General features: G+C 41.1%; 1 protein-coding gene across 2 annotated transcripts in view; it reads right to left on the reverse strand.

The window, feature by feature from the left end:
* Nucleotides 1–26982, reverse strand: part of SEMA5B (semaphorin 5B) — a 347995-nt gene that overhangs the window by 149063 nt on the left and 171950 nt on the right. For both annotated transcript variants that reach the window (XM_056861450.1, XM_056861451.1), the window contains exon 4: nucleotides 26379–26424. In XM_056861450.1, the coding sequence (XP_056717428.1) occupies nucleotides 26379–26424 (46 nt within the window). The remainder of the gene's footprint in view (nucleotides 1–26378; nucleotides 26425–26982) is intronic.

Raw genomic sequence — 26982 nt, forward strand, 5'->3', positions numbered from 1 at the left:
CATCTAAGTAAATGTCAGTTGCAAAGTTTTGGATCAATTCCAAAATGTATCCTTCACGGATGAATAATTAAAGTGGCTCTGCCTTAGCCTTTGTCACAAGGTTTTAAGGTCCCACTTCAGTCATAATGCCAATAGTGTGTTTGATAACTTTGCCTTATTTTGCAATATCAACAACCTGTCATTCACAACTGTCTTTATGCGGTTATATCAGTAGAGAGCTCTCACTTAAAATGTCATGAATTTAAATGTCACTCCTCCAGTGCTGTTATGAGATATCTTATGGAGAAGGCATTAACAAGAAAGTATTAGCAAACACTTTCAACAATTCACGAATGAATTTTGTTTAGTAGTGCCTACAACGACCATTTCTCCTTCACGTCCAGAGGAGGGCAACGAAGATGGTGAGGGGTCTGGAGACCAAGTTCTACGAGGAAAGGTTGAAGGAGCTGGGTATGTTTAGCCTGAAGAGGAGAAGACTGAGAGAGGATATGATAACCATGTTCAAGAACTTGAGGGGCTGTCATATAGAGGATGGTGCCGAATTGTTTTCTGTTGCCCAAGAAGGTCGGACCAGAACCAACGGGTTGAAATTAAATCAAAAGAGTTTCCATCTAGACATTAGGAAGAATTTTCTAACAGTTAGATACAGTTCCTCAGTGGAACAGGCTTCCTCAAGAGGTGGTAAGCTTCCCTGGAGGTTTTTAAGAAGAGGTTAGATGGTCATCTGTCAGGAATGCTGATTCTGTGACCTTAGGCAGATGATGAGAGGGAGGGCATCTTGGCCATCTTCTGGTCACTAGGGGTATGAGGGGGAGGTAGTTGTAAATTTCCTGCATTGTGCAGGGGGTTGAACTTGATGACCTTGGTGGTCCCTTCCAACTCTATGATTCTATGATTCTATTCACATTAAACTCCAGCTCTCACACTGCTCTCCCAAATCACAACCACAGTTTCCACCCACCCATCACTAGATATTGCACAGCAACAATAATTCACATTTTCCTATTTGAACAAGACAATCCAGGAGGTTAATGTATACCACAGTGCAACAATAGCACAATATCCAGCAATGTGTGGATGCATCCAGCTCATTTTTACATCCATACAGTCCATTCACAGTCAGAGAGAGCTTAGAAGCAAAGGGGAGGACCACCAAGCTTCTCAGACCTCACTATGTTCAAGTTGTTATTTGATCCTTCCTATTCTGGCTCTTTTTGATGGATGGAATAGTGGACATACTTAGTAATGCCCAAGAAGCCATATATGATGGATAATTTCAACTTGTCAAAATGGGGGAGGGGAATGGGAGCTCCTTCACAAAATTATTATTTTTTCTGAAAAATCACAAGGCTTAAGGATTACATCAGATATAACAGAAGTGGCTTTCTCCCTAAGAAATAGATTCGCTTATTTCACTGGTTTGTTGCAAAAAAAAAAAAAAAAAAAAGTATTTGTGTGGATGAGCTAGATGGCTGGCATTCATAGTGCCTCTGGGTAAAGTTTTCATATTTGCTAACTGATGACACAAGGACTTTTCCTTGGAGCAGATGTCCAATGGAAGTTTGTGTACCTTTGTCTCCTCGTGACCAGGGCACGTGGACAAAGATGGCTACAGCCTTGTCTTCTGTGCCGTTTTCTCCTCCTCAAAGCATCCATGGAACATTTATTGGTGCCCACATGAAATCTATGTGCAGCAGTGGAAGTAAGGTGGTTTTGAAAGTTGAGCTTATAGTGACTCCACAGCATACTTGGAGAAGAAAATAGCTCAGAGGGAAAGGAAGCTACTGCTTTTGCCCACATGCCCCACAGAAATGGCTTGTGTGAGTCTGGGAGGCATAAAACTCCCATTCAAGTTGATTCAAAGCCCTTGTGCCACTCACCAACAAACACGAGGGTGATATAAAGAGGCCCGTACACTCCTTGCATAGCTTTTGACAAAAGGAAGTTTCACCAGTAGTTGCACTACTTACTGAAGTTATTTAATTGCTGTATCCCAAAACAAAGGACGCATTTCTACCTTCACTACAATTAATTTAAATGACCATCTAAATCAAGTTCATTAACAACATTTTAACCAATTATTACTTGACAATATTAGCCTTTGGTTTCATTTAAGTATTACATTGTAAGCCACCTTGGGCAATTAGAGAAAAGCTAAATATAAATGCTTTAACAAACAAACAAACAAACAAATAAGCCCTTGTGAGTGTGATGAAGAAATGTTTCTTGGCATTCTTCAGCAATCATAATTTTTGTGCGGCTCTGAAAATCCTTTGATATTAATTAACATTAAACAAAAACAACCAGCATCAGGCAGAGAGGAAAAGTTGGACAGGGATGCAGCAAACATGCACAGATCTCCCAGTCTTCCTACTGACCAAGTGTGTGCATCCATAAAGGCAGGGGGATGGGAAAACATGGTTCACGGGATCCTCCACACAATGCATTGCATCCAGACTTTTTAAAGTGTTGTGTCCTCCTCCACTTTTGGTCAAAATGTATATTTCTTAAGACATCATATTTCTATTTAAGTAAACAACAGACAGTGCAAAAGAATAGGAATAGTAGGTATAAGTTGCCAAGTCTAAAAGGAGATTATCTGGTTAAAAAACAAAGACAAATGCAAGGAGCAATAAAGAATATGCACAAGTGAAGCATCATAGAAGAGGTAGGAGGGACTAACAGGAAAGCAATGTCTCTGTTGACAGAATGGTCCAAAACAAAGTGACACATTCTATTTGGTACTACTACACACCTAGATTTATAGAATCCAAAGGAATAAAATTTCATTCAGTTTAAGGATTTACATAGTACCACACAAGAAAAATACTGAGCCCCGTGGCGCAGAGTGTTAAGCTGCAGTACTGCAGTCAAAAGCTCTGCTCACGACCTGAGTTCGATCCCAACGGAAGTGGGTTTCAGGTAGCCGGCTCAAGGTTGACTCAGCCTTCCATCCTTCCGAGGTCGGTAAAATGAGTACCCAGCTTGCTGGGGGTAAAGGGAAGATGACTGGGGAACGCACTGGCAAACCACCCCACAAACAAAGTCTGCCTAGAAAACGTCGGGATGTGACGTCACCCCATGGGTCAGGAATGACCCGGTGCTTGCACAGGGGACCTTTACCTTTACCTTACACAAGAAAAATACACTCAACTTATTCCAAAACATCTCTATTTGTCTCTGTCACAAAACATACCTTAAGTTCTCTTTGCATAACTGCAATTCACAATTCAACTCTGTGGAATAGAAGGAGCACCTCTACCTTCAAGAAACAAATACCCTCAGTGGCTCTTGCTAGGCAACCACACAGCCTTCAAGCCTTGGTTTCCATCAGTAAAAGGCAGAGGGAGGGTACAGGGTCCTTTCCAGGGCTGTTTTGGCCTTTGAAGGTAGACTCATCAGGGCGAGGCCCATCAGCAACAACCAGGCGACTTGCTACCATGCAACTTGCATGACTAACCCAGATCCGGCTACTAGCTACTGATCAACAGCAGCTGCCCATGAAAGCCAGTATGGTGCAGTGGTTAGAGTTTCAACCCAGAATCTAAGAGACCCAGGTCTGAATCACTACTCTGCCATGGAAGCTCACTGGGTGACCTTGGTCCAGTTACACATTATCAGCCTATTTTACCTCAGAGTTGTTGTGACAATAAAATGGAGGAGAGGAGAGTGGTGTAAACTGCTTTGCATTCCCAACTTTGCAGAAATTATAGATGAAGATGGGGGCAGATAAAAGGTAGGTTGGATGGTGGGTGGGAAGGACAGAAGGAAGCAAGGAAATGTGATGGTCTGGGGGTTGCCAAGAGGAGGGAAAGAGGAAATTGTGGGGGGGGGAATCAAATGCCCCCTATAAGTCTTTGAGAGTCCCTTGCCTGTAAATAACTAAATTTTGTCTATCGTTGATTTTTTAAAAAAGAGATTTACTATAAAAAAACAAATTATGTTTTGGAGTTAGTCTGGGAAATAAAAACCCAGATTTAATTCCTGAATTCTTTAATTACAAACTCACCCATCTGCTATTATTCTTGCTTACATTAAATATGCATTTCCACACAAGCTGCTCATAGTCTGCAGCCAGGCTCAGAACCAAACTGTTCTCTTCATTAAGAAATTGGATGAATGGAAGTTTCTGCCTTGACTTTCATATTTCCTACAAGATGTTGAGCCAAATGCAAGGTCACATAACATTAGCAGGAATTAAAAATATTATGTGCATTTTAATACCAATCCTATATGGGGCTACTGACAGGCCATGAACTCTGCTTTTCAATTAGTCACAGCAAATATACTGGTAAAAAGCTAATTGCACCTGCATAGCAGGACATCTTAATTCCATACTTGTTCTGTTCATCAAATTCTGAATAGTGCTTGCCAGCTAAATCAGGCTGTACTATGTTATACATGTGTGAGGGAGGGCAGGAGGTGGAGTAATATGACAGTTATTGTACACTGGAGACCTGGCCTGGCACAGCCTTTTCTTTCTTACATCTTCCTTTCTAATAAATTGCACTGATCTCTAGAAAAGCATGACCCAACCGGGAGGGGGGAAGAGGCAGGGGACCTTGCCGTTACCACTCAGCAACATCAAAACACAGTTTCTGATATTTACTTGATCGTAAACATAATTCTTCAAGTGAATCCGCATATGTAGTTGCTGCATTACTATATTCCAAAAACAGGATTTGCTTTTTCTCACCAATCCTCAGCAGAAGCCTCTACTGTGTACTGCTAGGGACTGAAGGAAAAACAGGGCTGAACTTACCTGTAACTGTTGATCCTCAAGTGGTCACCTGTGCAGTCACATATGGGTTACTGCGCATGAGTAGGCCTATTGCAGAGAGATTGTGAAGCTCAAAAACTCTAGAGGGCGCTCCTTCCCCCACCTCCACGCTGTTTTCCCACCTTTACCAGCATAAAAGGAGGGGGCGGAGTGCCCTTCCCTCAGTTCCTCTCCAGTGCCATTGGAGAGAGCTAGTCTTACTTATTATGACCATCAGGAGCTTACTTCAGAGCAGGTGGGAAGGTTGTGTGACTGCACAGGTAACCACTTGATGCACAACAGTTACAGGTAAGTGCAACTCTGTTTTCATTGTTGTGGCACCTGTGCAATCCCACATGGGAGAGTAGCGAGCAGACTTACCAAGTCTTGAAAGGCGGGTGTGAGCTTCTAGTTGAATGCTGACTGGAGTACCACCTTTCTGACTAATGCATCTTTCATGGCATCAATGCGAATGGGGTGGTGCTTGGTGAACCTGTACGAGGAGGGCCTTGCATACCTCTTTGACAGTGAGGCCTTGATGGATTGCCATTGAAGTCGACTGTGCCCTGGTGGGATGGGCATTGAGGCATATTGGGCAGTCAACTTGAACAAGTTGGTAGCATAGCCAGAAATGTATTGCACGCAGAGTTTGTGGCCTGATTTAAGGCCTGAGTAAGAAGAAGAAGAAGAAGAGTTGGTTTATCTACCCCACTTTTCTCTACCTTAAGGTGTCTCAAAGCGGCTTACAATCACCTCTTCCCCTCCCTGCAACAGACACCTTGTGAGGTAGGTGGGACTAAGAGAGTTCAGAGAGAACTGTGAGTGGCCCAAGGTCACCCAGTGCAATGTGACTGGTGCAAATTGACTTAATAAGCCTTTTAAGAATACTTTGGATTCTCTTTGGGCGAAGACTGACTTTCCTCCTATGCATGCGTGAAAGCAGCTATGGCCACTAGATACATCATGGTAGAGGATGAGGATCCAGCTTTATTGCTGGTGAAGCAAGTTAATGCGGCTGCAAAAAAGGCTTTCTACCAACTCAGCCTAGCTTGTAAGATGGCCCCTTACCTTGATACAGCTGACCTGGCCACTTGGATCCACACCACAGTAACATCGAGACCAGACTACTGTAATGCATTATACATTGGTCTCCTCACAAAATCAACTCGGAAACTCCAGCTGGTCCAGAATGCCGCAGCTCAGCTATTAACTGGAGCTAGAAGGAACATTCATATTACCCCCCATTCTAAAGATGCTCCATTGGCTGCCCATCTGTTACCAGTATTGGCTGTCACTTACAAAGTCTTTCATGGCCATGGCCCCTCTTATCGGCAGGAGCACCTGTCTCTCTGTGCTCTACCATGACAATTTCACTCGTCAGCAGAGGCTTCTGCAGGTGCCAACCTGCTAATGGGAAAAAACAACAACTGTCCATACAAGTGCTTTCTCCATTTTGGCTCTCACCTTTTGGAATGGCCTGCCCGAGGAGGTCAGAAAAGCTTCCACTTTCCTGGCTTTCCACGAACTATGCAAAACTGAACTATTCAAGGGGGCTTTTCTGCCCAGATAACACTGCACAAAATGGTTTTACAAACTTGCTTGGATACATGATTAGGGACTGTGTGTGCACAGCTTATTGTAAGTAGGATCCTATTTATGTAATTTTGGTACTACTTTATGTGTCATGTGAATACGCATGCTCTGCTTCATTTCTTTCTGGGGGTTCCAGACTTCTAAAATCCTAATACATTGGTTACTGAATGTCCCATTTTGTCAATTGTACTAACTCACTATGTGTAATCCATCTTGAGTCCTTGTGAGAAAGGTGGACTAGCCAGCATGGTGTAGTGGTTAAGAGAGGTGGACTCTGATCTGGAGAACTGGGTTTGATTCTCTACTCATCCACGTGAGTGGCGGATGCTAATCTGGTGAACTGGATTTGTTTCCCCGCTCCTACACATGAAGCCAGCTGGGTGACATAGGGCTAGTCACAGGTCTCTCAGCCCCACCTACCTCACAGGGTGTCTGTTGTGGAGAGGGGAAGGGAAGATGATTGTAAGCTGGTTTGAGTTTGCCTTAAGTGGTAGAGAAAGTCGGCATAAAAAACCAGCTCTTCTTCTTCTACTATAAATAATGTAAATAAATAAACAAACAAATAACCCCACTGCGCCTGCAGCCCTCTCTGTCCACAGGGGTCGAATGCTGCTTGCCTTTTTTCTCCCTCGGATCATATCAAAACTAGGGTGTTGGCCTTCTTGCTTGGTCCTATATTAGTTTTTGATTCTGCAGTCTGATGGTGGCTCAGAGGCTGGTCGAAGCCAGGGACCTGTGGTGACCTCTAACAGTCCATCCATGATGGGAAAGGTGACCACTGGGTCTGTGGCCCTTGAGGGGGCACAAGAGACACTGAGTTTGAGGGACCTTGCTAAGCAAACCTATTGCTCACTATAGAGCCTGAAATACTTTCTCAGGAAGTATATGTATGGTTCTGAAATTGTGTCTTCTGGGGCAGTTCTAAGGCAAAATCAAGTCCTGTTCATTATACAGTGACTATTCACATTCATAATAAGGCTGCAAGTCGGACCTCAGATCCATCGGGAAATCAGGGAATCAGAGGGCTAAAATCAAATTCACCGTCGGATGCTGACAAAGCCAATGCGAGGTCTCCTTCTCCCAATCTCCTCTCCCTCCACCTTGTCAGTCTAGTACTCTTCTCCTCCCACTGCCACCTCAGCACAAACTATTTTATGTTTATTCTTCCCTGCTTTGAGTTAAATTTTTCCTGCAAACTCTGGAGATCCTTTAGGTTTGCAGAAATGTCTCCCACACTTTGCCTGGTGCTATTGTGCAGATTTTTAAAATTTGCTTGCTAGGGACAGGTTCAGAATTAGACCTATAAATAGCAGAAAAACCTATAAAAACTTTTTCAAACATTTTAAATCTTAAGTATTTATCCAGAAAGATTTAGGAGTCTTTCCTAATATGAGTAATGAAATGAAACAACTGATGTTGCTTCTACTAGTCTTAGGTTATGTTAAATAAATTACAGCTCTCTGAAAATAATAATAATTTATGAACACCCAGTATAGCTGATAATCACACAGCTATTGCTGAAAAACAGCTAGCAGAAGACTTCAGTAAACAGTAAAACGGAATAATGGACAAATTATAGATCACTGTTATTCAGTGACATCTACGAGGGCTAGCAATGGAATTATTTAGCAAATTTGTTTTTTATGGAAACAGAAGAGAGGAGTTATATTTCAGTATTGTAGTTCACTTTAAATTGCCTTAAATCTTTAAAGAGAAGCAGAATGCCAGTTCAGAGGGAAGCAACCCGCGGCATATCAGACCATTTTGCTTGCCATGGCAACTCCCTTGTTCTACCCCAAAGCAGGGGTGGTAGTTTAGTTTGCTTGAGCCAGAGCACAGCTCTGGAAGTGATATCATCAACCAGAGCCGCTCTTGCCCGTCCCCAGGAAATTCCAGAACCCCACCACCACCACCACCATGGGTGGTGCTGGACCACACTGTGCTGAGACTTTATGGCAGGCACAGCAGATTCCCAGCTGCACATGCAGCGCTGTCGCATCTCTAAAGAGCAGGCACCACCATGGCTGTCATTCCCTTCCGGTAGAGCCACCTCTGTTACCACCAGAAACAGACATTTCAGGACAGGAGTGTTTCCATAAGTGTGAGCAGTGGAGAGAAAAGGGAGTGAAAAATGAACGCTCCGAGTCTGAGTAATACTTTTCCTTAGAAATAACAAATAATCATTAAAGGCTGTTGGTTAAATCTAGTTCCATGTATTATCATTTCACACAATCATGTGCCAGTTCTCCTGGATACAGATTCCAGAGATGTAGCCATGTTAGACCATTGTAACAAACACAAAAAGACTTTTAATAGACTTATTGGGGTATACGCTTTCATGGACAAAATCCCATTTCATCATAATACAATGGGCTTTAGTCCACAGATGCTTATGCCAAGATAAATCTGTCAAAAGACTCCCTTTTGGGTTTTGTTCTTGTGAGTAGCAAATTTTCATTGTATACCACTAGTACCTGTTGGGTAAGAGAATGGTCACTTTGGATGTATGGTTGTTTGTTTGTTTTAAAAACATGCTGTTGTCATGAGCATTGCCATGTTATCCATTTAATTTTTGCTGGTGTTCTTGATTCATTTGTTTATTTTACAGAAATTTTGCACTGTTTTTACACCACTTTTATGTAATGTATAACTGGAAACCTAAAATGCCACCCAAACTTCATTTTTGTTTCTTGCAACATCTGTTGCATAGACAAAGGTCACTCCTATTGTTCTGGGTGTTTTTACCCCACTCCCAAATCCCCAGGTTTTCAGAAAAATCTAGGAGTTACCATGAGTTTGCAGAAACATATCTTAGTCCTGGCTGCCTCACGACACAAATGTTTTTGATCCATACAGGGGCTATTCAATAACGAAGGCTTCCAATTCTATACCACTTGCCACAAGATAACATCTAATAAAACCTGGACTGGTTGTTTCTGGGGATGCAATAAGTAATATTTGAAGTCAGTGAAAAATTATGGCAGATGGTTGGTGTTAATTTTCCAGAATTTGATCACTCTGCTTAGTCTGCTGCTCTTCGACCAAGGTCGAATCTGGCCTTTCCTCTATTTCCTTGAAACAGATTAATTGGGAAACTGAAAACACTGCATAATGTAACCTTTGATATCAATTAACAATCATTAAGATGATCTTTGATATCAATTTTGTGCCTGTGTCTTGGTTGTATGTGGGATAAACACCTCTATCAATGTTCACCAGATATGGCACTGCCTGGGATCTTTGAAATTCCAATTTCTATTCGTATTATACCTGGAACCACCTCATTTTCTGGACCCCAAGTGGTGATAAAGAAACAAGACACGGTATTATCATTTACATACAAGGATATTAGATGCCTTAGGGAGCAATCCTAAGCAGGCTTACTCAAAAGTAAGTCCTGTGTGTTATTCAGTGAGGGGTCACACCCAGGAAAGTGTCCTTAGGATTTCAGTCTGATATGGAACAGAAGGCTATCTGGCATCCCAAACTCCATAATGAATATTGGAAACCCCTGTGGTAAGGCTATATGGTCATTTCCAAACTAGCACAAGAGTGCCTTTTCATAAAGCATAGAATGAACACATGACAATAAGCATTTTCTGCACTTTGAAAGGGCAAATGAAGAAGACAGGCGATGTATCCATTATTCTGACACTTGCATTTTTGCTTTGGGGAAATAAAATCTACTGTACCCATGAGGTATGGTATGCCTCCAAGGTGACACATATAGCAACATGTTCTCATCAAAATGACATCTACGGCTCGACATGGCCTGTTTACACTTTGTCAAACTTAGGGAAAGGGACAGTACAATTGTAAACAAAGGAATTAATGACACTATTTTTCTAATTCTGCATTTAAATGGAAGCTCAGTGCACTATAAACAGCCAAAGGAAAAGAGAATTACTTTCTGCCTCAAATTATATCATGACTAGATACCAATTTCATCTTACCTGCTAAGTTGGAATAAAGAAATACAAGGACCTGAATCACTGGACCCAGCTATTCCCCATACTGAAGCCTGTTCGCATGTTTTGCTCAAAATGTATTAGAGGTCAAGGGGAGATTCCAGAGCGAGATTGGCATAGGATGACTTACAGTTGTGCTTACATAGGCCTCAGTAATTAAAGCAGATGCTAATTTTAAGGCAAGTTCCTCCTAATTCTCCCCAGTTATACAATCTCTCTTTAAATCCAAGACCCATTCTGTGGTTTCTCAGATAAAAGAATGATGAGCTTTTTGTCAATACCCAAGCTTCCTTCTGTATTTGCTCTAATCTTTTCCCTTGAAAGCCTTGGGGAAAATCTCTTCTGATTGACTGCCTTCTCTGCCCCTACAGCTTGCCTCACTTTGCTGTCTTCCTCTTCACTGCCAGACATTAGCACCTGATGCTCCAGCCATCTGTACCAGCCTTCTTCTTCCAGTAAAAAAAATTTACTTGCTGCTTCTCCTGAAAAGAAAGCTCTAATGTCATCGGGAAGAGGGGCTAAATCTTTCTATGCCAGCCCTTTTGGTCTTCCCTGCCGCTTTCTGCTATTCTGCCACTCTACAATCTCCCTCTTCCAATCTGCTTCATTTTGATCACTGGCCTTCATTAAAATACTACTGAAGGTCAAAGACTATACACAAACAAATGCCAGGTTTTTTGGGGGGGAAGACTTTTTACATGAAAGGACAAAGCATCATTCACCACTGGTCCTGTTGTCATGATTTCCTCATCCGTCCCTTGGCAGGCTATATTATTTTTCCACTTAGTTTAACTGTTCTTGTATATTTTTCCTGACTGATTCCTTACTTACAAAAATGTTGCAAAATTTCAAGAGAAAAAAATTCTTTATTCTTAAAAATGCTCATACCAAAAGCTGATTATTGAGTTCACTTAAACTGAAGTTCATTGCAGGTTAAGTGTAAGGCAAGGCACATGGGAACAAAAAACTAAAACTGTAAATATGTGCTAAGGAGGTCTGAACTGGCACAGGAAAAAGATGTCTTGGGGTTGTAGTGGACACCTCGATGAAAACAATGACTGAGTGTGCAGTAGTTGTGAAAAAGGCAAACTGTGCTGGGGATTATCAGGAATGAGACTGAAAACAAAATGGCTAATATTGTAAATGCCCCTGTAAGGCTCTATGGTACAGGCTCATTTGGGATATTCTGTGTAGATGTATCTCAAAAAAGATATTTCAAAGCTGGAAAAAGTGCAGAAGAAAAGGGACTGAAGCACCTCTCGTCTGAGAAAGGGCCAAAGAATCTGAGACTTTTCAGTATGAAAAAAAGATGACTAAGGGGAAACACAACAGAGGTTTATAAACTTATGCACAGGTTAGACAAAGCAGATACCAAGAACTTTTTCTCCGTGCCCCATAATGATCGAGGTCAGAGGAACCCAATAAAGTTGATCAGTAATATATTCAAGATGGACAAAAGGAAGTACTGCCTTACTCAATTAGTAATTCAACTGTGAAATGCACAGCCAGTGCACGTAATAATGGTCACAGGTATCAATGGCATTGAAAAGAGATAAGAAAAAATAATGGAAGATAGGTTCATCAATAGTTATTAGCCATTATGACCAAGGAAGCCTACACATCCAGAGGCAGTAAACCTCTGAAAATGAGCACCAGGAGGCATCATTAGGGGAAGGGCTCGGACTCTATGCCCTGTTTGTTGGCCCTCAAGGGAATATATGAGTGACCATTGTACTTTATGAAACGTGTTTCTGGACTAGATGGCTCACTGGTCTGATCCAACAAGGTTCTTCTTATGTTCTTATCAACTGAGCACATGCAGACCCCACAGAACTTTGGAAACAGAAGACAGGAATTATATTGTCCCTAGACAGCATTTAAGGACTAAACAGGTCAAAGAAAAGGAAAGTCATCATAATGAACAGGGAGAGAGGCAGATCAGAAAACAGCTGAAATCTCATACAGATCTACGTATGGTGCTGCTGCACTCGTCTTGTTTGTGGCTTCCTGGAGGCACCTGGTTGGCCACTGTGTGAACAGACTGCTGGACTTAATGGGCCTTGGTCTGATCCAGCAGGGCCTTTCTTATGTTTTTATGTTTATGTAAAGGTCTGTGAGCTGATTAACATAAATATTATCATATATTTTGGTAATTTTAAAGTGTATTTAGCATCTAATCATATGGAAATGATTATTGCCCCATCCTCTGCTTCCCAAAGTACTTTCGGTTGTAGGAGCAGGGGAATATCCTGCACATCATGTGGCTATCACCAAGCATAGCCTCTCTTACCTCAAGCCACACTTTCAGAATTGTATGGATTTGCCTCTTAGAAATTGAGATGTGGACCTGGGTTGAAACAAGGGATTGTATGACTTTAAAAGGTTATTAGTCAAGTGGTTCTCAGATGTTTTGAAGTGTGACCCATTTACAAACTTACTGTTTTTCAGGAACTGCTTGCAAAGTTATTACACCATTCTTCCCCCTTTCCCATCATAGAACACAGGATTCTCACTTCAGTTAAACAATCAGTGAACAATTTTATATTTATCCTTGATATACAGCATTACTGAGCAACAGGCTGTATTTCATGGCCATTTTGGACACATTTTATACCAGAGTCTGGAAGAATATATTGTATATTTTTCCTGCTGTAGCAGGGCTTGGATCTGGGTTGTCTTGTTTTTTATATTAATGTAGAGCTTTAAAAATGGCATTTTACATTAGTGGGTTTAAGTTTATAACACTTATTTTTGTAAACTACCTATAGGGCAGGGCAGTGGTCTCCAACCTTGTTGAGCCTGCAGATAATTTGGAATGCAGAGAACAGAAGATGGACCACCATCATAAAATGCCTACCATGAGGGACTGGGGCCAAATCAGAATGTTAGAAGTTTCCAAAAAATGTTGGGATGCTTCCAGCTAAGCAGCTTCTTAGGATGGACCAGCTGTCTAAATATATGCTTCTCATAGATGCAAGGTAAAGCTTTGTGGATTCTTTTGAAGCACCTTCGGATCTAGTGAGGTGGAGAAGAGCTAGGACTGGCTCTTTACTTTGGGAAAGAAGCAAACAAGCACCAGAAAAGGCACTGGTGGGCTCTATGGCACCCTCAGGCACCATGTTGGGGGACCAATGGAGCAGGGTATAAATGCCCTAAGTAAGTGATAAGAGCACGTGAGAAGCTGTTTTCACAGCAAAGGAAGATAAGTACACAGTTATAAAATGGCACCTGTACTTATAAGTCTGTTTCCTTGTATTTACTTAAAAATTTCTCTCATTCTTAGTCCTTAGATACAGAGGTAATCTCTTTGCAGTCCTCTGTGTTGTGTTCATAGAGCAAATTTCCATTAGGTTATCATGCAATTTCAACATATTTAAAAGAAGTTTCTAGCTGTTCCAACCTGCCTGTACACAAATGTCCAAAGATATTATCATTTCTTTACTGTACTGCCAGCTCCCAGTTCAAACCAATCTGGCACCTCATAAATCAGTTACTTCTCACCCAACAAGCACAGATGTATTCAAGAGAGGAATTTGACTTAAGTTTCTTCTTTTTAATCCACTCCAACCACTACCAAACATTTGCAGTCTAGTTTTTCTTATGCCTTGTAAATTTCAAATACTCTCTCCATTATATGATTTTTAGTCTCACAGCATTCCTCAAAGTCATGCATTACTATCAGCTGTGCACACCTATTTTTTTAAAGTAGCAGTTTACTCCAACTGTAAAATATTTAATTCCTGTACCATCTACACCAACAACTCAGTGGGCAGGCAAATAGCACATGGGAAATACTACATTGTTGAAGTTACTTTTAAGACTAAAATATTCTGTTTGAGAGTTTAAGTGTGATTGCACCTACCATTTCAATTCACTTTCAAGCCATAAGTTTCCCACTAGCACAGAAAACCTAAGTCAAAGCAGTGCAGCAGACACATATAATTGAATGTAATGTCTGAAGTTTCACTATTTATTTTTTCCATGTGTTTCCATTAGTTCATTCTATGGTGTGAGTAGCAGCCAGTCTGACACAACAGGTTATTCAAGAAAGCAACCCTGCATATGCCATCTAGCCCTTCAGAACAAGAAATCAGTTGATGCATCTCATCTATGTAAAGATGATGTCCCCAGACATATAAAACTGTCACAGAAAGCATCACATTTTCCTTATAATTTCTTATATAATCCAACAATTATATGTACAATATTAGATCTGCTTATCAGAATCCTCAAAATTAACATTCCATGGAGAACTCAAAAATTATTTCCCATCCTGAATACGGTGTTCATTTTTTTCCTTCTCCCAAGAGCATCTCTAGCATTTCTCCCCATTTCATTCAAGGAAACAAGTGTCACTTTTACAAAAAGAATGTTTTCTGAATGTTCTTCTGACTCACAGTCTGGTAATATATTCTGCAGAAATATCCATGGTCCCCAGAAAAACACCTTTAGTCTTGACCCTCAATTACATCAGGCTTTTATAATGTAGCACTTGAAAAAAAAGACAGTGGAAACACTTCTTTTAAAGGCTTCAAGGCGCAACATTCTGTCTTTCAAAAACATAAGGTAACATTAGTATTACAAAACTGCTTTCCTGTGATCCTTCCTTTTGGCATTTTAATAAAAGCTTCAGGCCAAAATTTAGGACAAAGACCCTGATGAGAGCTCTTCACCTAGACATTGATGGGAGAGAATGACAGGATTGTATTAGCAAGGCCATTACTCTCTGCCCCTTTCCTTACCCTCTAGGGATATGAAGGAGTGTGAATGGCTTGTATTTGTAGATTGGCATGTGACTGGGATGAAGGTGCATGATATTGTTTCAGTGTATGGCTGGAGGAAGGGTACAACCTGTGTGGTTGTTTGTGAGTAAGGTGAAGGCTGTTTTGTGTGTATGCGTGGGTGGTGAAAAACCCAGGCTGCCTTCCAAATATCACAGAGTTTTCACTTGTTTGCTCCTAGTTAACAAGTAGCCTTCTAGACTTGTGTGTGTTAAGCACCGTCAAGTCGCTTCCGACTCATGGCTACACTATGAATTAAAGTCCTCCAAAATGTCCTATCTAGACTTGCACACTCCTAAATGAACAAGGGACAGATGTGAAGAGTCAGACTTTCTAGATTTTTATTTTCCCCTCTACATGGTTTTACTTGCAATCCTCCCTCCCCCCACACACAATTTACCCTCACAACAATCCTCTGCAGTAGGTTAAGCTGAAACGGTCACAAGGTCAACTGGAAAAGCTTTATGGTGAGCAAGAATTTGAAGCTGGGTTTGTTCAGGTCTAGTCCAACACCCTAACTACTACCTCCACACACACTGACTTTCTATAATGTTGCATAAAATTCAACACCTGCTTGGTTGTTTAAACTGGGGTCTGTCTTCCCACTCCATCTTCAAGTGAATGCTCGCTAAGTAAGATGGTTATTTCAAAGTAAGTGTTGGGAGGGGGATAGTTACACTTCTCCAAGTCGGAACCTGAATTGTTCTTTTGTTCTCTTAATATCTAGCTTTTTAATGTTCTTTTTAGCTTGGAGGGATGGGCTACCCTTTGAACCAAAAGCTTTGCCAAGGTATAAAAGGACTGAAAGGAATTTGTGTGCTAGCCTGCAGGGTCATAATCAGTGCCCTACACAAGTGATTAATGGCCGAGGCTTCCGATCCTACTACCAGCTCTAAGTAGGTTCCAGGAGCAGCTGAGCTGTTCAGCCTGTGCCACTGACTGTCATGTAGCTTCAGGCTGCAATCATCTCTCCTGTTTTGGTCGTTCATCTGAAAGAAGCTGTAAAACACATGTCAGCTTAAACGGCCACCAGCAGAAAAAAAGCATGATTACATTGTCCAGGGAGAACTGCTAGGAACAAAATTAAACTGAAATGAAATGCATTTACTATGGGAGGGGACAAGGTAGGAGGGGTAAATGAAAGCTGGGGAGTTGGTTTGTTATAAGGAACGAATAGCAGCATCCTAAACAGAGTTACACCCTTCTAAGTCCACTGAAGTCAAAGGGCTTAGAAGGGTGTAAGGCTTTTTAAAACTGCACTGTAAATGTCCTGTCTGAAAATATGCTACCTGTACTAATAAATCCTTAGTTTTGGATGTGCCAACAGCTACACACAAAAAATGCTCACCAAAATTTCGCCAAGAAAAACTGTAGCAGTTTTATGCCACTGTGCTGCAGCAAATAAGAAGTGGTGCACACAGAAAGGATTTAGGTGTTAAATAAATGACAAGTGTATTTCTATGTTCCTCTAGTAAAACACAAAATGATTTGGGGGTTAATTAAAAACATTTACAAGATCAATGAATCAATTACCAAACAACAATTATGCATTATTTACAATGCATAACTTGAACTTTAATGTGCCTTGTTATTAACTTTATTTAAACATTAGACCTTCTTGGACATAGTCTACTTGAGGAAGTAAATATGCCAATAGGTGGTGCTAAAAAGGCAGGCTTTGCATGAGTAACATAAATTGCTGTAGTGTATATAGTAATGGCAACTTCCTTTGTTGAGTTTTAAAAGAATGACTCCGTTTAAGCATAAAATAGTAATTCTGTTTTATTCTTTATCTGATTTTGTTCCTTAAAAATAGCTAGTTTCAATTGTCTGAGACACAAAAACCACCCTTTTAGCCCTACTAGCATTTAACCAAAATATAAAATAGAAACCTGGCTCTGTAAGATGCTCAGAATTGCACCCTTTTAACTATGCATGATTGATATGTATGCATACTGGGATGTTAAGCCATTCCAATCAGATGACTATGAGCAAGTAACACACACTGTATTGTAGAATGGGTGTTCTGAGCCATTTCTTTTTTGTCTGATGTATCAAGCATACACATATACACTGGACAGCACAGACCCTTAGTTGAAAGGGCATGTTAAAACACAAAATTGTGCTGATGTAATGTAGCAACTATGGAACTGTAGTTTTGTGGCATTGTATCAAGGAGACTGTAGCTCATTTCTGGCCAGATTACAAAAATAATTTTTTCATCTATTTGCAGAGAACAGCAGAACTTCTTTCAAACATGGGTGCCAAAGACAGTATCATTCTGCATTTTTTTTCTTTTTTAAATCAGTGGTAAGTTCAAAGTAGATTCAATTCATTTATTAACCCAGCATAAAAGGAGAATCAACCTTTAGATCCTCACCTGAATGTATTAGAGGTGAAACTGACCTTATGATTTATGTAAGGCCTTTTTGTGAATGCTCAGTAATGAGCAGTTCTCAATGACTACAAATTGAGTATCATTTTTGATTACTTGGGCTTCCCATTCATGGCTCTATTGGCTTGATATATCAACCATTTCCCATCTATGCAGCCTACAATTTTGCCAACTTGTATTGCTACCAGATGCATAGCTCCTCTCTTAGTATAAAGAACAGAACATAGCATGAAACAAACACTTATGATTGTTCATTTTCTTAGTGAATGAGTGGATGTGTGACAGCAGAATCCTGAGCAGAGTCCATTGAAATCAGTAGGGTACAGAAGGGTGAAACTCTGCTTAGGTTTGCACTGTGAGACACTCTTAGAGCTAAATAATTGTAAGCACTAATAATGTTTGCTTCTTGGAATCAGAGAATAGGGCAGCATCAAGCAGAGACAAACATATAACCAAAGTATTTGAGTTACAAGATTGTCTAATATCATGCTTCTAGGATTTGAGAGTTAATGCAGAAACTAATTCACACCCTACGGAAACTAGCTGAATAGTGCTTCTTGACAAGGTAGCAACCTGAAAGTCCAAAAAGGCCTGTATTCCCATAGCGGCTTCTTAGAACGGACTCAAAAACAAGACTGTCAATAACATTTGTAGAACTGAGCAGAGAATCTACAGTGAACATTAGTCAAAATCTTGTTCTTGTCAATTTCAGGAAGCAGCCATGGAGATAAAAGACCATGCTCAGGCTAGTAGCACTAAACTGACCTTGAGACGTGAACACAGAATGATGTTGGAGCTGGTGCCCTCTCTGGTCATGATTCCCTAGGGTCTGAACTAGATAGCAAATATTAAGACTTGTCTGTCCAGGGCATCCATCAATCAAGCGTAACCTAGCACATATCCAGAACAACTTTTACTTAGCACCAGTAAAGCTAAAATATATTCCAGAAAAAGGGAAGCATGTTAACACAAAATGAGAGGTGGCTTTTTTTTCTTGTTAGTTGGGGATTGAGAAAAGCAAGTTTAATGCTCCCAGCTGTGATCCGAAAAGAACAGGAACATTAGTCTTCATTCCCTACACATAAAATGCCTGACAGGGCTCTATCAAATTTTAAAAAGCCAATATGCCACAGTTGTCACTCTGTAACTTCAGCAGCTAATTTAATACTCTAGGTTCTTTCTTATATAAGCAAGGGGCTCACAAGGAAGAAGAAGACAGGAAGAAGAAACTGGACACATACACTTAAGGTTTTTTTTTTTAAGTTAAAACTGATACGTCTCAGCATAGATGGGTAAGAATGAAAAACCTCCAGGTGTGGTCACCTAGAATTACAAACCATCACCAGACTACAGAGATCAGCTCTCCTGGAGAAAACAGCTGCTGTGGAAAGTGGACTTTATGGCATTATACCTTGCTGAGCTCCCTCAGCATGGTGTAGTGGTTGAGAGTGGTGGTTTGGAGCGGTGGACTCTGATCTGGAGAACCAGGTTTGATTCCCCATTCCTCCACATAAGCGGCGGAGGCTAATCTGGTGAACTGGATTTGTTTCCCCACTCCTACACATGAAGCCAGCTGGGTGACCTTGGGCAAGTCACTCTATCTTAGCCTCACCTACCTCACAGGGTGTCTGTTGTGTGAAGGGGATTTATGAATAGATTCATTTGTCAATCTGTTAATAAAAGTTATTTTTCTGATACAATCAAGTAACAGTCATAACTAAATGGTGATCCAGATTTACTTCCGTCCTTCAGAATAAAAATATACTCACACAAACATATACAGTGAAAGAAAGAGGGCAAATGCAAGCAAGCAGGGTTTGCCGGGGAGAGGGGTATAAGAAAAAAAAATGTTTTTGCTATGGTATTTACAGTTCATCATTCAATGTGGCATATAAAGTAGGGAGGCCATATCTAAGGTAATCAATTATGTATAAAATATCACTTTATTTTGGAAAAAAGCCTAAAGAGAGTGAATTTTTCATAATGTAGCTCTTCACATGTCACCACAAAAGTAAATAAAATAAGCCAATTTTTGCCATTAATTTTGCTATTTTTGCCATTAATTAGATAGCACAAAACCCGTTCTACATATAAATACAACATTTTCTTCATTGCTACTCCCCATGCTAGAGTTTCTAATTTTAGGTGGGGCCTGGAGATTTCCTGGAATTACAAATGGTTTCCAGACTACAGTGATCAGTTCCCCTGGAGGAAATGGCAGCTTCAGAGGGTGGACTCTATTGCATTATACCCTGCTGAGGTCCCTCCCCTCTCTAGACTCCATCCCCAAATCTCCAGGAATTTCTCAAGATGGTGCTGGCAACCTTACCGCATATACCCTTACACCCCTATAGTCCCCCCCCAATTACTCAAGTCAGCATTTCCCCTCTCCTAAGCATTCCTCACTTTAGAACTGATAGATTTTCTTGTGCTTACAAATATGTTGTGCTTACATTCAGGGTGGCTGAGAAGGAGACAAAACAAAGAAAGATCATGCACGAGCCTTTCTCCATACTCTACCATTCACTGTCTTAACGCCTTTATTTCTGTCAAGAAAGCATTGCAGTATGTTGCTCCCTCCAATATTATACAGTGCTTGCATGATATGCGTGCAAGGGGGTTACAAAATATGGCACTGGATTAAAAACTTGTTGCACAGATTGAAGGGCAGGATTAACGCCGAGCTGAGCTTCAGTACTGATATTTTACTGTCATTTACACAGAATGCAGAGCTCAAGAATTACAAAGTCCAGAGCAACCGGGATCCTGACCAGTGTTTAAGAGGAAAATAGAAACATTCTATGTCCAACAACACTGAGTTTTCACACCACTCAGTACCACTCCACATGACTCAGTGCCACCAGCTGAACTCCAAATGGCCCAGTTTTATGCACACTAGTAATGTGCTTTGCTCAGTCAGCTCAAACATAAATTTACTGTTTAAAACATGCCATAGGGATTTTGGTTTTAAAAGCAACATTTCCCATCTAATCTCTTAATTGTGAAGTCTACTGTAAAAGCCCTTTTATTGGCCTCTGTGTGAATGCTAGGGATTAGGGTTTAACCCTTTTTAAAGCACTTAGGAAACACTGAACAAAATGTTCTGGAGGCATATATCACTGCTTAGTTTTTCCCCTTTTTAGGAAGACAATTAATCAATCAGCCTTACATGCAAAAAAGGTAATTTGGAGATAAGAGCTAAATTCAGATCCACTGAATGAACCTTGGATTATTAACCATAAAGGTTCCTTCTGTTCTGAGATATGATAGAAGGTACGTTTCCTAAAAATAAGCCTAATTGCATCAGAGAGCTGCGCTGAAGCTGCTCTCCCTATGCAAGGCAGGAAATGAACTGGAGAGGAGGGCTCTTATTTCCCTTGGAATACTAGGCAGTCTTTTACTTTGTTCCTGCTTCCCTGAGCAAGCAAAGGAAATCACCCAGTCTGAAGATGCCCTCCTCCTCAGAGCGAGAACACTGAAGTTCCTTTTTATTGACTGGATGAAAGCTTGAATTAAAAAGACAGAAAGAACTATAAAGTTTTATAGAAAGAGAAAGTGAAAGGTATTTTGCAAAATGCCACTTTGCATAAAGAATAACATCTGAAATATGAATATTGAACTAAGAGAACTGGGAATTCCAGAACAACCTTGATCCTGCCTGGTATACCAAGAGAAATAAGAACTTTGTGAATTAACCAATAGTTTCTTTATACAAGGGTACAAGAATTTACTACTAATCTGGAATGAATAATAATATAGTTGACTGTGATGAGCAAATGGCGGTTTTCCCCATTTGACACATTGTTGCAGGAAACAGCAGGAAATGCCCATTTTCTGATTAAAAGGGGAAAACTGAATTGCTCAGGCTTAGCTTTAAGTCCATTTCAAATAGATTCAACTATATATACAGTCATATTTAAATAAAATGTTAGCAGCTGTGTATAATTTGAAATATATAAACATATTTATTTTTAAAACCTATTCTTGAGAAAAAGAGAAAATATGATATATCCAGTGCTGGGACTGGCCTGATACTTTAAAGTGCTAGGACAGAGCAAAACTATAAAAATATTTTAGTAAATATAATGTGATTGTTGTGAGTCAAACTGTAATCTAAGTTCTATTCATATTATATTTAATTAGATTTAATGGGATACTTTATAGTAAATGGCTAAAGATTTATTGCAGAAGGCTGTATCTTCCAACTGATCAATTGCTGTCAGCTCTCATTTACCAACCTTCTACTAATTTCAGTCACTATCCATTCCCCTATTCTTATACATTACAATTATTAACTTGAATATCTTCGACAGAGAGGAAAACTATATAGAATCCATATAACACAGATGTTATATCTAGGATCCCTGAATATTTTGTACCAGACTCCCTAATATAAACTTGGTTCTTCTAGAGCAGTGGTTCCCAACCTTTTTTTGACCAGGGACCACTAGGACTTTTTTGTTCGGTGCAGGGACCCCAAGGTTCAAAATAAAAATTCTGAGAATTTGAAAATAAACTTTAATCATAACTGTTAGTTAAACATTAAGCTTAGAATAATATTTGAATATATATTTTTATAATAGAGAACTTTTAATTGAAAATATTAATTTATTATGGGTTTATAACTTTGTTTCGCGGACCTTAATTTAGTTCTCGCGGACCCCTGGGGGTCCACGGACCCATGGTTGGGAACCAGTGTTCTAGAGCCAGGAGATCTCACCTGTAACTCCCAAATCTCTGAGCAGCACATACACAGATAGAGAGCAGCAATTACCGGTACTCGACGAACAAGACATGCTTGTAATATGACAATCCTCTTTCTTGAGAGCATGCCTAAAAGCCACTCTGGTATTTACAATTGTATTGTGGAAAGCAATAATACCTAGGTCTAATCACTAGACAAACACGGGTATAATTTCTTCCCATATTACACATTTTCATGTGTTAGTGACTTGAGGGAGACCCTTGCGTAAATTAAAATTTTAATATGAGAGATGCCCTCAAAGGTTCTTTCAAGCTGGGATAATTCCCAACCACTAAATCATTCATTATGACCTAGTCTGGGTTTTGCCACTTCCACGACAATCTTTGATGCATTTATATCTGTTAAGACACAGCAAGTCACTCCTTAAGCAAACTCACACTTTTGAATGTCAGCAGCTATTACTTAGCACAACTAATGTGCTTTCTCTCACAGAGAACTGCAGAGAATATACAAAGCATGCAAGAAAAATACTTTTAAGTTCCACAACAGTAATTCATGAAGAAGAGAAGCAGAACACGAGCACGGATTTCAGAAAAACAGGTAGGAAGGGTTAAACCACACGTTATTAGTGATGTGTAAATGAGTTGCAGTGAAATGAATGTCAGCTACTCTGGGGGATTCATTTTTCAGTTGGAGAAGTTTTTTTTTTAAGCCACAGCAGGTGTGAGCCTTTAGTCCACCAGATCCAAGTTCCGCACTACAACTGAATGACATTAACTGGCCAGATATTCATTCCTGTTTCCTCTCAAGCCTTGTAAGAGGAATGGATCCATACCACAGTGCTGGGATTGACAAGGTGAGAAAAGCTTCCTGTACTGTGTTTGACAGTCCATTCCTGAGCCTCAAGGTCAAAAGTCCTTTGCAGGCCAGGAAGGGGCTGCACCGGCATTCATACCCCCCTTGCGCTGGCTCCTGTGCCACTTACACTGTCCAGGGTGGCATGGATGCCAGAGGGGGACCCGGACGCCATTCACCCAGCACTGCCACAGCAGCGCCACCCAGAGACATCGACTGGGCCTTCCCACCAGTACAAAGCCCCGCATTGGCATTCTGGGGGGCATTCCCAGGGCGTGTCAGGGGGCAGAGTTGCCAGTAGGCAGCTTCCTGACACTTTTCGGCCTGGTACGCCATCGATGAGAATAGCGTTGCTGCGCCAGCATTTTGCTGGCACAGCCTCGCTGTTTTCTGTGGGGCAAAATGCCCCATTTAAAAATTAAAACACCTTCACAATGCTTTTTAAAGCCTTTTGGCAGCTGGGGAACGGCTTTGGAAGCGCCGTGGCGGCACCTCGGCCACGCCATCCCCGGCCACTGAAGGCTCAGGAATGGGTTGTAAATCAAGCTTAGTAAAGACATAACTTTCCCTCTTCTTAAGCAGGGGTGCTGCCACCAGGCCAAAGAAGACACATATCTGCAAACAGTGCTTTCTCCTGAAAGGTTTGCAAGTTCTATCATGTTGTTACTAAGGTAGTCAACAAAACTCAGCCCCTCAGCATTTTATGTTCACAAGGGCCAACAAAAGCTCAAGCAGTGTGATGGACAATAGTAAAAGGCTCCCCTCCAAGCTGCTGACCTCTGCATTAATGAAAGCTAAGGATCCCTTTGCATTGTTTTCATTAAGCTTCCACTGGCTATTTCTCACAAGACCCACTTTGCTGCTAATACCATTGGATGCCCTTTCCTGGCATCCATCCATCCCTCCTTCACTCAAACACACAATGGATGAAGAGCTAAACTAAAATAACACTACTCAAGTGTCCATATACAGGAGCACCAACACGCTTCTCAGAACTCTAGCTTTACCTTCTCAGAGACAAAAATACATGTCTGAAAACACAGTGTCCAACACTGAGGATCACACTGAAAAGGCATCTTGAAGCAAAGTGCAGAGAGCAATTTTTGTTGGTTCATTTCTTATATTAGGTGGAACATTCTTTATGACGCAAATCATGGAAGAAGGTATCAAGCCAGAAACTATTGCATTTATCGTGTCTTCATCTGGAGCCATCAACCTAAAAACTATTAGAGCTAGGTCTTCGAAATTTTGCAAAATGGTTCATGAGGACAGAAAAAGATAAGGTTCAAGATTTTTCAAAACATTGTTTTATGATAGAAGAGTCTTTAGAATGCTCCTATTGGGCCAAACCAGATAATTTTAATTGATACAAACTTTCAATTAAAGCAATGGTATTTAAGTAAGTTGCAAGAAAACAGAGGTGCTACTAGTGGGGGGAAAGTTTGGCTCGGGAACTGGGATATCTCCTTTTCTGGCTAGGGCTGCAGTTCCTTGGTTTGTAGCTGTAAGATGCAGCTGGACCCAGGTCTCCTGCAGAATAAGCAGGGGGCAGCAGTGGCTTGTGGTCCTTTCTTTGGCCCTTCTGGGGCAGGAAAGACCTTGCCACTGTGGTGCAGGCCCAGGTAATATCTAAATTAGATTACTGCAATGTGTTCTACATGGAGGTGCCCTTGAAGACTGTCTGGAAGCTACAGTCAGTACAAAATGCTGTGGCCAGAGTGTTGACTGGAGTGAATCTTAGGGACTGTATCAATCCAGTCTTGTTCCATCTACACTGGCTCCCAATTTGCTTCTGGTGCTGGTATTGACGTTTAAAGCCCTCTTTAGCTTGGTGCCAGCTGCTCTGAGCCTGGCCTTGGCTGGGATAGAGCAAGATATAAATTTTAAAATAAATTAAAAATAAAATAAATAAATACCTGAAGGACCACCTACTCTCCTATGAACCTACCCATCCACTCGGGTCTGAGGCTAGATGGGTGCTAATCCGAGAAAAGGCCTTCTCGGTCACAGCGCTGAAACTTTGGAACTCCCCCCACCCAGGAGATTTGTCTGTCTCCTTCAATCATTGTCTTCCACCAGAAGGTGAAGTTTTTTGTTTTGTTTGGCATTCTTCTGCTGTTATTGGCCCTCCTCCCTGGTTGTGTGGTTAAATGCGATTATGTGTGTTTATATGTTTTACTGCATTGTTTAAACATTTTATATACACTTATTTTTTAAATGCTGTTTTGATGTTTCGATGTTTTAATGAAGTGTTTTAATGTTCTCCTATATCAGGGGTCTCAAAACTGCGGCTCCAGAGCCGCATGTGGCTCTTTGGCCTGTTGAGTGCGGCTCTCCGAACTTGGTTTGGAGCCCCTGCTCTTGCGCCCACTCGTGCCAGCAGCCGGGCTGCAGAGCCGGCGCACCTGAGAGAGAGCGGGCGAGCGGGTGCGCTGTCTCTCCCCCCCCCCACTGTGGAGAATGGCCGGTCCCCCTTTCCCTTGCCCTCAATGGTTGGGAGGCTAAAGCCTCCCCTCCCCTCTAGCCGCGCGATTGCTGGGCGGGTGGCTCAGCAGTTCCTGCCCCCCCGCCTATCAGCTGTTGGGCGGGGCGGGCTTCTTTTGGTAGACCTGGCCTCCAGCTGAATCCCATTGGGAGGCCATGTCTACCCACTGGCTTTCTTGGCAATAGACCTGGACTCCGAGGAGGGGGGAAAAGTCCCCCTTCAGAGGCCAGGTCTACCAATTGGCTTCTATGGGCCTCCGGAGGCCAAGAAAGCCAGTGGGTAGACCTGGCCTCCCAATGGGACTCAGCCGGAGGCCAGGTCTACCAATAGGCTTTTATGGCGGTAGACCAGGCCTCCAGACGAGGACTCCAGACGGGGAGGGGGAAATGGCAGGGACTTACAATTTAATTTTATCAATAAATAAGATCACTATTAAGTATGATATCAAGTTTTATTCAGTGTACCTATAGTTTAATTAAGACTTAAAACTTTAATTAAAGTTTATTAAGTTAATAAACAGTGTACCTACCTATATAGTTTAAGTTTAAGAAATCTGGCTCTCAAAAGAAATCTCAATTATTGTATTGTTGATATTTGGCTCTTTTGACTAATGAGTTTGCTGACCCCTGTCCTATATGGATGGAAAGGTGTCATAATAAATAAATAATAAATCAATATTCCAGTTGCTTCTATGGCGATAGTTATAAGTAACTTCAGCTAACCTTCTTTGTTATTATGATAAATGCATTTTCTAATTTATTGATTTTTTTTTAAAGAGATAAGTTAAGTAGCTTAAGTTACCTATGAATAAGTATTTGATTCATGGTGTGGACATACCTGAATAAGAGAAACGTTGTGCAGACTAAGTCTGAAGAGGTAGTTCCTGTATGAACAAGCAAAAAAAATAAAGTGTTAGGTTATACAGATTTTTTTACAAAAACAAATAAAGAAAACATTGCACCTTTATGACTAAGTAATGAGACTGCATTTTTTTAGGCAACACACCAACTCTGGAGGATCAACCAAAGGAAAGCTAATAAGAGTCTCTTTGTGTGCTGGTTTATTTAATGGACTTTATAACAAAAGAGGAACTTTCCAAGCTTATGTACTTTTTTGCTGTACAAAGGAGCCTTAATTCCTGGCCAAATCTAAAGACTTCCATTTCTTTTGATAAGCACTGGAACTAGCAGAGGTAACAAGAGGCTACAAAACTCTGATCATTAAAAGAACCTCTTCCAACATGGTCATGTTCACAGGCAGCCCATTCCTGAAAGGGGGGGGGTAGTTGCAGAACACCCAGGAAAGGCGCAGCCACACCACCCCGATTGGTTTGCTGCTAGGCACAGCAAGCCGAAAGTGGTATTTTAAAGAAAACTTCGTGAAACTCTCCATAGAGTTTCACGGGGCTATGCCTACCTTGTTGCAGGAGTAACTTGGCGCC

The sequence above is a fragment of the Euleptes europaea genome, chromosome 15 (genome assembly GCF_029931775.1).
Source record: "Euleptes europaea isolate rEulEur1 chromosome 15, rEulEur1.hap1, whole genome shotgun sequence".
Lineage (NCBI taxonomy): Eukaryota > Metazoa > Chordata > Lepidosauria > Squamata > Sphaerodactylidae > Euleptes > Euleptes europaea.